Here is a 15,706-nt window from a genome sequence, read left to right on the forward strand (position 1 = left end):
GTATATCTCAAAATATCGAAGTCTACGTATTCCAAACAGTAGCCCGATTCTATACACAATTCTGAACAAAAACACTCCAATGCATTTTCATTTGACGCAGAAGTTGAGAAATGGCATGAATTCTACAAATTTACCATTGCGATTCCTCAGAATCCATCGAATTTCTTTATTTTTGCGTCAAAGTAGAATGCATTGGATTGTTTTTTTCCAGAATTGCGTATAAAACGGCGGTGTCGAGCGAGCCCTTCTTAGCGTTTGAGATACGTGCATGGACTTGGATATTTGAAAATATATACGTCAAGGTCGAAGTCGACAAGGGCGGCCCCTTAAGGAACACAGTTTTTGACAAAAATTTCTACGTTCTAATCGGCAGACGGAGTAAGCCCGAAACACGTAGCAATTTCCATATCTAAATTCCTCCCCGGGGTCGAACGGGATCGGAGACCAACTAACAAGCCACGAGCAGACGCCTGGGCCAAGCCACTCAAAGGGCCAGCTGCCAGGATCGGTCTGACAATGACGAATGCTCGGGATAATTAGTCGGCCGCCCTCTCGGCGAGTCCCTCGACGCTCTCTCGGAGTCGCGTGCAGTTGGTACACCTGGAACGCGAATTGCGGCTACTGGCCGCAGGCATCATCGGTGCAGGACGCGTGGCTTGGGTCAACATTGAGATTAATCGGGGGGCGATTTTCAGAAATCGTCAAGACCATTTTTAGGGACCACGAAGACGTTTTTTAAAGGTCGCAAAGACGATTTTTAAGGGATCCTGAATCCACGGGGAGCGGGGTAAAAATTCTCTGACACGGGTGCGAAGGGCGCGGCGCGTCTCTCCCGGAAACAGTGTCACTAAGTCACGCATCCTCTTTTACGGACTTGATGTACACATCGGGGATCGATACGATACAAGGGGCGACGCGACGCTGGCTGCATGAGGAGCTTTTCACCCTACCGACCTACTCACTCTGTCGCTTTTTGTTTTTTTTCTCTCTCTCTCTCTCTTTCTACTTTTTTCATCTCCTTTCTCAGTTTCTTTCGTTTTTAACCATCTCCGCGTCACTCGCGTATCGTTAACGAACGGCTGGATGTTCCGCTGTAAGGACAATCAGTGAGCCATCGATGCGTGAATTACCACCGTAAATCGTGATCCAGATTGCGAGAGGTGAAATGAGTTTGCAAATTTTTGTTCCGTTTTCTCGCATGCGTATTATACCAGGGCGGATATGATTAACGACTGTATAAACTGTTGGTTGATTTTACTTTTCTTCAACCTTCTCCGTACTTTTCACCAAACTATCCGTATATTCGCGAAACAAAGTGATCACCGCTCTTTGCGAATTATTTTATTTGGCAAGTTCGCTAACGACGCGTGCAGAACTATCTGCGAAAACTATAAGAATTTCATTTCTATATTCCTGCAAACTGTTTTCCCTTTGCCTTGATAATAATCTGTACGGTATACTTAAGCGAATAAAATTATTTTTACACAATGTTTTTTTAATTTTGGCTCAGTAGACGAACAGATAATCTCTTTTTCCCGGCTGGGATGTAATTATATGATTTCCAATATCCGAATTTTCATCGCATCTGGATTGTCTGTATACATACATATACATTAATAAGTATATGTTATATATATATATGTTATATATGTTATATATATATATATATATATATATTTGTACCTACATGCGCCGTATGCACATACATGGATATAGCAAGGCATTATTAACGAATATCGATCCGCAAGCACAAAACCAATATACCGATGACCCCGTTGATTTCTATGGAAGTTCGTGACGCATTGTGGGGCTCCTCCTCATTTGCACTTAAATCCGCTTATCGATGCGCTAAAATACCCGTCCGTCTGTATTCCGGATTATCAATGTGCTACTGGTCTAGGTATACGTATATAGCCTCCCCGCAACCATCAACTACGTCTGTTGTTATCCCTATAATAATCGTAATGCGTGTAAAATCCCGCGTATGAGGCGAATAACAGAATATAAACGAACACGCGTTCACTGCACGTGCCTCTATATGCGAAATCCTGCACACCGACAATCGTCCGAGATCCTCATTCATTAAAGTCGTTGCCAGCGGTTATTTTCTCTCTCTCTCTCTCTCTCTGTCTCTCTCTCTCTCTCTCTCTCTCTCTCACTCTCTCTCTCTGTACCTAGCGGCAGCAAACACGCTGCAGGAATCCAATTTTAAGAATTACTCTATCCCACGACGATTCCTGCTATAGATATAATAATATATCCATTTATAACGTAGGTGTGTATACGTATATACACGTGTTTATAACGCGAGAAACTCGTTAGCATTGAAATAATTGACCAAGCAATTTATCAAATCACCCGCTGTCATATTTTAAATTGGGTGTTGTATAAGACGTGTAATTTCCCCGACAAAATAACGTTGCAAAATACCGCAATTTGTATCGATGATAACTGCATATTGTTACACTGTTAATCTGTGAACCCTCAGAGATGCATCCGCGAAAGCATCGCGCAGCTGTTATTATGACGTGAGTGCATTTCGCGTAAACAAAAACCTTGCGAGTCGGGAAAACTGGAGTTCATTTTTTCTCCGTTTTTATGGCACAGCGATACAAATTGCGAAAAAAATAAAATGGGAGGAGGAGGAGGAGGAGGAGGACAAGGAGGATCGAGTCCGCGTTACGTATATGAGCTACGGGAAACGGGACAGGGATAATAATGGGTTGCCGAACGAGATAACGAAGGACAATGGCGGCCCTCGTCCACCCCCCAGATAACAGGGAGGCTGCTCATCTCTCTCAATTTATCTGCGACAGGGATTAAAACCGAACTTTGTATGTCCCGAAATTTCCAACCTTTGACAGACACGGAAGGTTGAGTATTTGTGGGGATCGGTTAGCCGTGATCGAAGTGACGGTAATTCGAAATTTCCACGAGTATTTTGCCATTGTTGTACCGACAATATCTTCGCAACATCCGGTATTAAACCGCGCGTACCTATCAACGTAATTTTATTATTACTTTCCAGGATGACTTACGTTCGTCCTCATATTTTCATATCGTCGCGTACCGCGTACCTTCCTTGCACCTTATACTCCCCACTTGCTACCGTCACCTGACCTCTTTTTCACGATTCCCGGACGCGACACTGTCGTTATGACTGTACGAGTTAAGCGAACCAGTTATTGACACGTTTAGACCCAATTATTGACCCTTTCATTTTCCAGAATTATTAATTTCCCGGCACAAATTGTGAATTTTTCGATGACTAAAACCAATCGCTAGAGGGTTAGACAATAGAAGTATATTTTTGGTAGTTTTAGAATTAAGGTCAATAATTGGATCATGGTCAATAACCGATACACTTACCTTACCTTGCACTTATCATCCCGGGTTACCGTAGCCTTTCCGCACCCATTAGTGTAACACCCAAAGCGTTCCTGCGGTAAGCGGTTCCAGATGAATGCCTAAATTGACTTTTCGACGTTCGACGAACAAGGAGCGTAGAACAAACGAAGACAATGCGAAAAACATCGTTACTTTTGGCCAATTTACCGAAATTGCCGAAAGTCAAACCGAACTACCTTCGAAAGAGCCATGCCTAATATCCAACCCTCTAACGCCGCACAACTTGGCGTCCTTGAATCGAGGGTTGAGTCTAGAATCGATTCGCGGGAACATTGACGCATGTCTACCTATATATGACAATGATAACCAGAAGCGTGTAATACCGTGAGCGCGATGTTACGCATCACTCGTAAATCATCGGTGACAGCCATTGTAATTGCAGCCGTCTCGGTCGCTGAGGGTAACTGTCCCCGTATAGTTTCATACGCTGCGGGTTAGATTCTCGCGCAAGAGATTCCCAGAGTATATCGAAGTACCGAATATCGCACAGTCGACAATTGCCCGCTCCAGGAATAATTGACAAGGATCTCGAGAGGTAAAATAAACTCCAGTAGAGCTTAAATTTTGCCTTGGCGAGTTCTCGAGGCACTTCGTCCTTCGTTATTACAGCATCAGACCCCGAGTGATGCGGATAATACAAGGTCTGGACGTACTCTGCGAGAGGATACGATGCAATCTCGAGAGGATGCAGGGACGCGAAATCGGAGTGGCTGCACATCCACCATCCGGTTCCACTAATACCGTCAGTGCCAACCCGACGTACTGCAAGCTTCAACCACTCCGACCTCCGGAGCTTGCGAGCTGGCTGAGATATCACTTGTTGCCGGAATTATCGCGTCCCGATCGATCGTGATCCGACACTTGGATCAGGTTTTCGAGATCAGTTGAATAGCCAATTTACTACGTGACGTCAAACCGTCATTTCACACCCACCCCAAGAAAGAGCCGAGATATGTTTCGTGCCTTTCTGCGAATGGATCTCCGTTTTTGTCTTATTTGAAAGATGTGGAACAAGTTTGTTCGACGAGCCTGAGTCCAGGCTCAGCACTGACACGAGGGCGGAGACATAAACGAAAACTAAGCGCTGCAGGAAAAGTAGGACAAAGCGTTATTGCAACGAGCGATCCGAGCGTTCGAGACGCAGAGACTCGACTCGCGGACCGCATGCACAGCGTAGAAAGAAATCACCGGGGAAAAGAGATACCTACCTACGTCCACGTTTCGACTCAGCTTCTATTTCAATTTATTTTAGCCTCTTTTATACCTTGTCTATGTACGAGGACGAACCGCAAGGCATTGCAAGCTTACAAAAAGAACAAGCGGAAACGCGAACTTTCCGCCATTTCATATCTTGCTTTTACGATATACCGCGATATAGTTTACAACGATGCATCAGTGTCAACGGCTGTGACGCGGTGAAGTGAACAACGTTGTTCGGACATACGTGTTTTCTTTCTTCTTCCCAAATCCGGTGACTATTTCTTCGCTTTTATTCCCGGGCCCACGTCTGCGCGGTAGCAAACTTTAATACCATACAATGGCAATGATGCTTTTCGCGCTTAGAAATGCTTGCCAAAACAGTACAAGCATAATTGCGGGGTACTAAACGTGTTTCCTCCGCTGGTGGCATGGGAACGGTAATCCTGGTTGAGCGCACCGCTTCGGCGGCCCGACTAGCCGAAGTTCTGAATTCTCAGCTGTTCGCAGCAAAGTATCTATTACGTATAGAGAAGTCTCGGTGTTTAAAAAAGTTTGATAAAAACCAGCAGCCTTAGCAAGACCGCATGCATCTTACATAAGAAATTGGAAGAACTGGAAACAACAAGTTCGTCGGAGCCCTGAACGAAATAAGTTGAAACGCGAATTCAGGCCCGCTTGAAATGGCGCCAGACGGTTTGCAAGAAGTTGAAAAATAAAAAAAAAAATAAAAAAAAAAGAAAACTGCGTGCGGAAAGTAGCAAAAAAGTTTTCAACCCGAGCACGGTCTTTGCTCAAGTTGGACCACGATTAAAGCCACATCACATTTACCGAAGGCCGTCTTACGTCCCGCCGATCTCTTCAAAGCGACCGCAAAGGCTTCGAACTTGCCAGCTCCGGCAAACTTGGCCATTATACCGACCCGGCTAATGGTCGGGGAGGACGGGTCACGCGCGGCGGCGAGCTTTCCGCGGCAGGCGATAAAGAGCGTCGCGACGTCGACGTCCTGGAGCACAGTGGTTGGGCCAGGCGTCGTCCTCATCCTCGGATGCTGGGAGTCGAGGTATAATTACATATCGTATGGCTAATCCTCGCATTACGGTGACGGCTGCTGGCCAAAGGCCAGGCCGGCGGGCAGTGCGAGCTGCCAACTTCAAGGGAGTGCGTGCGTGCCATCCCCTCGTGCTTAACCCCTTTCCTTCCTTGACCATTGTCTGCCGGCCGTGACCATCGCCGTCCCTTTGGCTGGCTCGAGACTTTATTGAGCGAGTAATGCGCCCGGAATATCGCCCCGATTTTTTATGCCCCTGTAACGTCCTCCTAGGATACATTATGCCGCACGTTTATGGAACCTCCAATGCCCGATCGGATACTTAGGACGCTACGGCTCGTCTTGGATGCTAGCTACAAGAATCATTCTGGAACGGAATTCATCAGCCACGTTCGTCACACGAAGCGGTTATGAATTTCCGAAACCGTTTTTAAATCACTTTGTTTCTCACTCTCGGTACAGGCCGAAAAAACGTCTGCAATTATATTCCAAATCTCTATGATTTGAATTGCAACACAGATTTATTTTTGTAATTCAAATAGTGTGTTATAATATTTTCGAATATTTGGAGGTTGCGAATAGAAATTCAATATAACAAGTGCGGAGGTTGTTGAAATGAAGAATCGTGTACATACAACGCAAAAACATAGACGAATTGATCGCTAAATTACAATAATAATTAATAAGGTTTTCCAATACCTCTCAAAATCAAACTCATTTGTTAATGTTAAGATAAGATATTGAATAAAACGGTTCCTGATGATATTCACTTTTTGTGACCAATTTTCAGTATTTTACAGCGCAAAATAGTTTACTTGTCAATTTCTTTCAACTCTTCAGGGTTTGGAAATTGAATAGCAATTTCCTTCAGTTATTCGTGGTTGCTTCAAATCACAATTCCAAAAAATTCAAACCAAATTTCAAAAGAACACCCTTGGATCACTGATTAACGGTATTAAAGTATTGAAAAAAAAAAAATTTTTTTTCAATAAATTTAGTTTCAACGCGAACGAGGCTTTGTCGAATATGGTGTATAAAATTCAATCTTCTCTCGAACTGATTAGATTCATCGACTTGCCGACGCGTTGAAAGATCGCGACTACGAGTAGTTTAAGCCCTCCGTAAGAAACGGGGGGAAATTAAAGTCTGGACATTTGTACGACTCCCGGCAACAGCAACAGCAACAGCAGCAGAGACAGATTGTGCTTTTATCACGTTGTTTTCTTCCGCTGACAAATGCTCCTCGCGTATGTAAACCATGTGCAAATTTTTAATCAAACTCTGAATTTACGTCGCGCACAGAGCACGTGCTCCCCGTTTCCACTATTCTACTTCAGAGCCCTGATCCATTTTCCACGATCCCAACTCCTTAACAATCCTGTCCTGTCTGCAACGTTCAACAATTGTTTTCCGTGCAACATCGGCCAACGACTGGTCGAGCGTAAATCTTAGTTTATTAAAAACCGGCGCTAATTAAAGCCCCGGATTCCAGAACTGATCCGATACGGCACGAGCTTATGAAAGCACGCCTCGCGTCGCGTCGCCAAGAAAAGCACACCGCGTCGTAGACGTATTCCCCATGAATTTTCCGCCGGGATATTTCACTCGATGCGACTGATGGCTTCGCGTGCTCTTATTAAAGTACTCTTTTCACTTCTGTGCGCTTCGTGAAGCATCTAGTTCACTCTGGCATCTACACTTTATGCTTACGGTAAGCGAAGTCGACCTCTGTTATCGTCGAGAGCATCCTTCTAACGCAGCCTTGCTCGTAGGATTCTTTCGGTATCGAGTAAAATTTGTACCTCATTCTTGAGCGAGTTAAGGTAGAAAATATTCTCAGGTGTTTGATCGATGTTTAGTGGAAAGCAAAGTACATACTTGATTTTGGACTTTTTATCAGCTTTCCTCAGTACCGGTTACAATACAAATTCGAGTATCGTCCGCATGGAATTATTCACGTTTTCCAGATTAGCGGAGAGATTCTAATACCACTCGAGACAGGGTTTACCAAACGGATATCTTGGGAGGGTGGTCGTCCAATACGTTTAAGTAATTGCAGACGAAGCAGATACTGCCTCGTTCGCTCGGAAGTAAGTAGGATGCGAAGGCACGTAATTACCGGAGCCTCGTAAGGCTGGATCGTGAATCGCAAATTGCGAGAGAAACACGAGTATTTAGGTCACACAATGGTGAAGTACCTCATTTGGCAAACTGGGAGGAAATTAATCGATATTAATTGACATTTTATATTCCAATTCATACGGCCGTCTCGATATTTGGTTGCTTATTCTTCTTACCACATCAAATTGAGAAATTATAAAAATTAACGACGATTATTTGGAAATCATATTAAAGAGAAGACGTCCGCGATGCCGACTGATTGACAGTGTCTGAGAAAAGTGAAAAGAAGAGACAAAAAAGAAGGGCAGCGAAGAGGGACACGATGACGTGTTTCCCGTTCGCCAACAACTATAAACAATATTTAAATTTCGGATAAAAGAGAACGTTATTTATACCTCCAGCCTTAATCCAGATACTAGAAATGTTGAAACTGGTGTTGTAGTTGTTATATTTTTCACTTTTTACGTCTGAACGCTCATTTTTTTCTCTCACGCTCTCGACACCCTATCTTTCGTTTTATTTTTTCAAGCGAGAGGGCATTTCGGCCTCGAAGGGCGTCGCGACGCTCGCCCACGTACGCGACCGTCCGCACATACTAACGTCAAATTACGAAAATTCGAGCCCCGCATATATACGCTCTGTTGAACACCGGCTCGCGGAAAAGTTGGTAGTTTCAACTCGAGCCGAACGGGCGAAGAGAAACGATGTATCAATGTCTCGTTAACGAGAACTGAAGGAATAAAAATGATACGTACCTTTGGAGCGTATACCTGATTTCGCTCGATGAAGCAAAATCACTGACATTCGGAAACTCGGACGTGACCCAAAACGATCCCGATCCATCCTCCATTCATCGTCAGACACGGCAGCCGTATCAAGCGAGCGGTGTACTTTCCGGCAGACGTCTAGGGCTGATTCAATCAGAAATGCAGATTCTGGAGATTAGACGTCAGGAAACGATTAACGGGATTGCCTTTCGGGTAGCTTCATACTCGACGTTCGAGTCAGTCAGGATAAATTTTACAGATCTAACAAATAAACCGAGAAGTTCTCTCGGCAGGACTCGCTAAACAATTGCAACTCACAAAATAACAGTTGTAGCCAACTTTGTAAAAATGTAACTAGCATGGCCGGCAAATTGCCGATGTGTAAGGGATCCCGAGGTTGACTGTCATTTGTCAACCGGTTGATTCTGGGGAACTTAGGCGAAGGTTTGATTCAAACTTTGAGAATGAAAATTATGCCAGCCAAAGATAATTACGCAAGTCGAATCGAACGTGATACAATTATGTCCTTTCATGAGAACCTCTCGGCACACAAAACAATATCAGTATTACAGATTTGTCTCTTGTGTTTCAAACGGCATCTTTGCGTATTCTGCAAAATCAAATACAAAATGCATATCCACGTATAGCTATATAAAATGCGCACGTATTAACCGTAGGAATTCGTAACCCGTATTCAGGGCACATAATGGTGTAAAATTTTGGTAGAATGGGCAAGCATAATAAGCAATAATAAGCAGAATAAGCAATCTAAACCCAAACTAGTATTTGTATTGTGTGTATGTACGTTCGTATTTTCACGGGGTGTGATTTTGCATACATGAAAATATTACTCGGTTCTTTTTTTTTTTTTTTTTTGTAGTTAGTGATCCACGTGTGAATTTTTGCATTCCAAAATACCGAAGTTGTCTTGTATCTTGTATTCCAAATACACGTTACCTATCTAATAAACTGTTATTGTCAACTTTATGAAAAATTATAAAATCATGTTCGAAATGTTAAAATGCAACATTGAAAAACTGCTCAATCCCACCAATAAATTGGCAAATTGGTTAGGATGGGATTGAATTTTTTTTTATTTAACACCCTATGTTAAATCTGAGTCAGTCTCGTTATTTATTTAGAAATCTGTAAGATAAATTCCTGTACTTCATACTTGATCGCAGGTAACTTGTCTGTAATAACGATGGCTGCTTACACCTGGCCGTATGGAATCTTTATTATTGATGACCTATTTGCAGGCGTGAGTCGTTTGAATCTGAAGCCCTTTCAATATAAGTCGTTGAAGCGGCTCTCAAATAGACAAAACTGATAAATTTGATTCTTCTCTTATGCATTACTCGTAACAGTGATTCCTAGGTAAGTCTACCCAGACACGCTCTCTGTGGCAACGTCAGTATTGCTAGACGACTTAACGCCTAACGGTAGACACCCCGTCTCACGGGCAGGCTCTTACCTAATGAAAAACACGGCGGATAAGAAAACGAGGTTAGGGAGGCAAATGATAATTAATTAGATTGTAATCGCAGTACATTGACCAGAAATCAGTTGGAAATCAACTATATAACAATGAGGATCGATTTTACGAGGCATTCCGATCTATCGACGTTCAAATAGCGCGAAATGTCGGGCGCCGGGTGACTCGCGCCAAAAACGAGGAACGTGGAATCGGACGGAGAGGTAAAAATCGGTTACACTCAGCAGGCAGCAAGAGCGATACGTGCCGACGAGTAAAACGAGTTTAACACGCGTGACGGCGACGGCATGGTTATTTCACGTTAATATTTTATGGAAAATCAAGGTAATCCCTCGTCGTAATATTACCCACAGCTCAAAATGAGCTGTTTTGTATAATGCCTTTGGCTACACGGTAAAAAAAATCAGCAGCATTAAATCATATCGAAAAAAACAAAAAACATGTAAACGAAAAAAAACTTTAACTCGCCGGAATCAGATTTAAGGTTATCTCCAATCTGCCCTGTGTAACTCTATTAATCAATCAATAAATCAGCTTTAAATCATAAGCTATACTACACTTTTCAGCAATGGACACGAGTACCAAAGAATCTCCTGATCGGAGGGTCCTCCGCGAGTTGAGCAATGTCAAGTCGGAGCCGGTCTCACCCACGGCCAACCTGCGGCTGCTCACAACTCTAGCTTCGAGTCTAAAAAGCGCTCCTCACAATCAGTCTAAAATTGTAAGAAGAACATGGACAGTCTCGAGAGACGGGGACACGGATCCGCTCAAGTTATTACCGAGGAAAGAAAAGTCCCTCGGCTTGTTGTGTAACAAGTGAGTTCAAAAATGCTGGATAAATGAGTCGATACTGTTGTTTCATACGTCAGTTGAATGAAATTTTATTTTGTACCAATCTATCCACAGATTCTTGAGCTTGTATCCATTGACAACGGCTGGTGGCATGCCGCAAGAAATTTCACTGGATACAACGGCAAAAGCACTGGGTACTGAAAAACGAAGGATATACGACATAATAAACGTACTGGAGAGCTTAGAGATGGCTTCTAAAGCGGGGAAAAACCGTTACTTATGGCACGGGCACAACTACCTACCTGGCACTTTGGCTAAACTTAAATCACTGGCAGTTAAACTTGGCTTGAGGGAACAAATTCAAGACATACAAAAAATTAATAGAGCATACACGGCTAATTTCAACAACGAATCACCCTTTTTGAGCACAGTAGTTTCACAGCCAACCAGCGCAGACAATAATAGTCTGATTGAAACCAACGCTAAAGAGGATAAGAGCCTTGGAGTTATGTGCCAAAAGTTTATTATGCTCTTCCTGGTTTCGTTAAAGGTATGAGTTTTCCTTTCACTCTGTGGTTGTGAGAATCAAATGATTTTGAAAGTAAATATCAACTGGGATCGATTGATTAATAACTGTAAGAGTCCTAATAATTAATTATCTTTCAGAATGGAATTATAAATTTAGATATGGCTGCAAAAGTTCTTATAACAGACTCCGAACAGTCCATCGAAACCACTGATACCAGTGTAAGATCTCGCTTTAAAACAAAAGTGAGAAGACTCTATGATATTGCTAATGTTTTGTCGGCAATTGGATTAATAAGAAAAGTCAGCATGTCTGATAGTTCTATAAGAAAACCTGTTTTTCAATACACAGGCCCAGATGTAGACTACATAGACTTTGATGAAGGTAAGGATTCAGTAACTAAAGTTAGCGAAATTATAATTTTAATATAAATTCAATATTCGAATTATATGAAAGTGGTTAAACTTCAAGGACTTAAATCTGAAATGCACATGTTCCCATATTATTGAACAATCTTTCGACTATTCTAAAATACATCTCGTGACACGTAGGAACTCAAAAAGATGCATATACTTTGAAATCTAACAGATTTCTACAACCCTGCCAATATTGTTTTAGAAACACCTGTTAGAGAAGGGACTAGACATTCACTCATAGGAATGGCTACACCCAATAGAAGTTTAGGACCCAGTGTTTTTCTACAATCATCTTCTACAAAACCATCTCCGTGCCATAACAGGTTACTGATTGGCTCAACAACTCCTGTTAACCAACGTAGAGAGCTTAGAAAAAGAAAACTCTTCGGAACAGGTATAAAGACTATTCAAAGACTAAACCAAGGTTATGAAAATAATGGAATGTGAGAACGCTATTGAAATTCGGCAAATTTTTCTTTTTCAAGATGAGAAATTTGGTCGTACTATGAGCTCTCCTTGTCTGGACAACGACCGCCCTTCGGAACGCCTAGATGACTCAATATTACAAGTTGCTGAGATGGAACTTGAAAGGTTGAAGTCAAGTGAGCAACCTGCAAAATCTAAAGTTTGTGTTAAATTGTTTCCTAGGCATAATTCTGAATCTTGTGTAACGGCTACACAAGTATCTGGAGAATTAAACAATATTTTTGAAGGTCTGCGTTCACTCGAAAGTGGTTTGGTTAAAAGTTTAGATTCCAAGCCAATTAATGAAGCGTCTGACGTGTCTAGCTCGAATGCCATTGACACTCTAATCAATGGTGCAACTGGTCATAAGACATTGATGACTGCCAGTAATGTAAATCTAGTCGACATAGCTGCATTTAATGCATCTAGTAGTATTGAAGTACCAAGTTTCAATTCATCTTCACACGTTAACCATCCTAGCTCAAAAAATCAGATACCTACTGTACATTTATCATTCACAGACACGAATTTACAGGCAAAAATAAATAATGTGAATACAAAGCCACTGAAATTGAAGGTAAGAAACCCTAATATTATAACGGTAAAAAACGTATCTTCAAATAATTTTACTGTCAAAAATCTTTCATCGGACAATACGAGAACGGTAAGACTCACACCGTATAAAATTCAACCGAAAACTTGTGGTCCGAAATTCGTCAATCTCGCAAGGATCGGCCCAAAAAAATTAATTCCTATTAAACCAAGTGACTTGAGCATTGCCTCACCTTCGCTGCGTTCCGTTGTAATAGAAAATCCGAGCCTTTCTAACACGAGCTACGCTATACTAACTCAGGTTCAAACTCCCATCGTCTCTCCGGGCGATATACTTAAGGCAGTGCAAGTAGGTAACACCTTGCAACTGGTTCCATTATGCAATCAGACGACAATTAATTTCACTAATGAAATTAACAGTGAGACTAGTACGAATCGTAGCTAACGTAATATAATTCTTTTATATTTTATTTCAGTTATAGTTATGGTAACATAACTAATCCGAACCTAAAAGGTCAATTATTTTTCAAATTTTATACGATTTATTATATAATAATTAATATTATATTATATAGCAATGCAATAATAATGAAGGCTTATTTTATTTAATGTATAAATTTTTGTGATTATAGAAAATATCGTTACAATTTGTTACATTAGACGCTGAGAATTAGTTGAATCATTATATTAGAGATAGGTATTTATTAACATTGATGGCAGTTTTTTTACATGCCATAAACCATTTTCCTCACTGACGAGATATACATCATCAGTCATCCAAATGAAATTTAGTGAGATAGGGAGAATATAATAAATATTCTCGTAATTATTATTTACTATTGACAAATCATATTAATTTACTACACACGACTCGTGCATTCCAGTCGATGTTCGAATATCATAATTTTAAATACATTAAACATCGAACAGACTGGTGTGTTTTATAAAATAATTACAAACTTGTAGTAGAGAATATTTGCTTAAACAGCACAAAGAACGTTATAGTTATGAAATGAATTGTTCGATATTGAGATAATTTATTACAGCATATATAAAACTTGGCAATTGTTGGGATAGCGTTAAGGCGAGTTATCAGAAGTTACTAATCATATTTTGATGCTGTATAAAACATTTCTTAATACTAGTTATCTTACCAAAATAAAAGATTTATAATTCTCTTATTGTTTTTAAACTTCAATTCTTTCGACTCTGGGTATTTAATACTAATTTCCTTCAAGAAATTCTTTATTCGAATACTTTTAAAATACGTTATGCTGTTACATCAATTTCTCTGGAATCTGCTCAAGTGCAATATCAATCATATAAAACGATAAAATTACGGCCAAAGTAGAAAATGGATGAAACTTATTTACGTCTTAAGATTAAAATTACGATCACGATTATACTAAGATTTTCGGTAAAAACTAATAAGTTTCAAATGCAGAAAAATTGCAATAAAGAGGTTGTATTTGTAAAATTTTACCAAAAAACTCCCAAAGCAGTACTTTCGAAATTGATGATTACTATTCTTGTTCGGTATTACTACTCCTATTATTATTGTTACTGTTGTTTTAATAAATAGTGATAGGTGATAAGGTGAAGTTTCGTAAACATTACAAATGAAGAAAATATATATAATTACAACTGATTTATTTAACTATAAGAAAAAATAATCTAAATACAATAAATTTCGTGATCTGTTATCTTGGACACAGTGTACTTTATTATTGAATGAAACTAAACATGTAAAACTTTATGCATTTGCAATGTTAAACGCTGAATAATTTCATTTGAGTTTGATGCAATATGGAGTTAGAATATTCTGTCCAATCCTTCAAATTCTTTTCGCTCATTCAACTTGCCTTTGATGTTGATAGAATTTATCCTCAACATTGTGTGCTCCGTTCTGACGACTGCAGACAAGAAAATGTTAGAATATCTTCAATTATTGATATCAGAGATACGGTAGTTAAATTGATAGTAATGACTTTAGGCTTACAGTTGATTCTCATGAACTGTTTCCTTCTCTTTTTCTTGAAGTGAGTTTTGGTGTGAGAAAGAGACTTTTCAATAACAGTTGCATCAACGGACACACATTCCCTATTCAGAAGAGGTCTTCCGATTAATGTAAAATCCGAACTACCAACCAGGAGGACTTTTTCCAATGTCAACTTATCCCCGACATTCGGAGGCCAGCGACCCTGTATGATAATGACATCATTATCAGTCACCTTAAACTGCTTGCCGCATATATGGACTATGGCAAACAGACGTCCTGCTGACGCTGTGGATATTATCGAGTTGACTTTTTCTATAACATCTGGTGAAAAAAAAAAAATGTACAGATTAACGAAAATCTGTGTCAAAAAGACAGACAGTAGTTGTTAGTCTCGAAACGAAATAATAATAAATTATACCGACTGCAAAGTGTCGGTATCTTACAACCTTAGTCACTGTACGAACGACAGTTTATTACCGTGTGTAATTTTTTCGTCCTCTTCTGTGGTGTCTTTTACTTCTTCTTGATGCGACGGTACGGCTCTTTTAGGATCGTACAAGGCTTGCGAACGTAATCCCGCCGCAGGAGTTTGCCATAACCTAACACCTGAAAGCGAGCGTAATAAAAATCCCGAGTTTCAATGACAGATGTAAAACAAATTGTTGAAAATATTATAAAAGACAGTGAAATTTGTGACCTGGTGAGCTGACGTTATTCAAAAGCCGTGGACCAATCCTTTTCATACAATTATTCGCGACTCCAGCTAGCACACGCGAAAATCCGACAAACGCCGCCATGTTGCAGCCTCAGTTGTTGTCTGCTGCCGAATTGAATTGAATTGAATCGAATAATATGAACACTACGCAACGTCGAAGTTTCGACGATCGCAGCGCTCGGCGCGGAGAATCCGAATCCGA

General features: G+C 40.7%; 2 protein-coding genes across 2 annotated transcripts; one reads left to right on the forward strand and one right to left on the reverse strand.

Moving 5' to 3' along the window:
- Positions 1 to 10,164: 10,164 nt before the first annotated feature.
- LOC124220861 (transcription factor E2F8-like) lies at positions 10,165 to 14,267 on the forward strand. Its single transcript, XM_046630217.2, has 6 exons — positions 10,165 to 10,363; positions 10,606 to 10,855; positions 10,946 to 11,381; positions 11,498 to 11,741; positions 11,976 to 12,167; positions 12,259 to 14,267. Exons 1-6 carry the CDS (start codon positions 10,351 to 10,353, stop codon positions 13,233 to 13,235), a joined length of 2,112 nt encoding a protein of 703 aa, XP_046486173.1. The 5' UTR covers positions 10,165 to 10,350; the 3' UTR covers positions 13,236 to 14,267.
- A 219-nt stretch (positions 14,268 to 14,486) lies between these two features.
- mRpL21 (mitochondrial ribosomal protein L21) lies at positions 14,487 to 15,633 on the reverse strand. Its single transcript, XM_046630226.2, has 4 exons — positions 15,487 to 15,633; positions 15,267 to 15,395; positions 14,790 to 15,110; positions 14,487 to 14,703 (listed from the first exon to the last, which is right to left on the reverse strand). The coding sequence occupies exons 1-4, from the start codon at positions 15,584 to 15,586 to the stop codon at positions 14,603 to 14,605; spliced, it is 651 nt and encodes a 216-aa protein (XP_046486182.1). The 5' UTR covers positions 15,587 to 15,633; the 3' UTR covers positions 14,487 to 14,602.
- Positions 15,634 to 15,706: the final 73 nt, after the last annotated feature.

This window comes from Neodiprion pinetum, chromosome 6 (assembly GCF_021155775.2).
Source record: "Neodiprion pinetum isolate iyNeoPine1 chromosome 6, iyNeoPine1.2, whole genome shotgun sequence".
In the NCBI taxonomy this organism is placed as follows: domain Eukaryota; kingdom Metazoa; phylum Arthropoda; class Insecta; order Hymenoptera; family Diprionidae; genus Neodiprion; species Neodiprion pinetum.

Bases quoted from the DNA above. Each gene is read 5' to 3' on its own strand.
- LOC124220861 (XM_046630217.2), top strand. The intron at 10,856-10,945 runs GTGAGTTCAAAA...ATCTATCCACAG, and splicing joins CTCGGCTTGTTGTGTAACAA to ATTCTTGAGCTTGTATCCAT. The intron at 12,168-12,258 runs GTATAAAGACTA...TTCTTTTTCAAG, and splicing joins AAGAAAACTCTTCGGAACAG to ATGAGAAATTTGGTCGTACT.
- mRpL21 (XM_046630226.2), bottom strand. From the start codon at position 15,586: ATGGCGGCGTTTGTCGGATTTTCGCGTGTGCTAGCTGGAGTCGCGAAT. The intron at 15,396-15,486 runs GTCACAAATTTC...GCTCGCTTTCAG, and splicing joins GAATAACGTCAGCTCACCAG to GTGTTAGGTTATGGCAAACT. The intron at 14,704-14,789 runs GTAAGCCTAAAG...TCTTGTCTGCAG, and splicing joins ACAGTTCATGAGAATCAACT to TCGTCAGAACGGAGCACACA.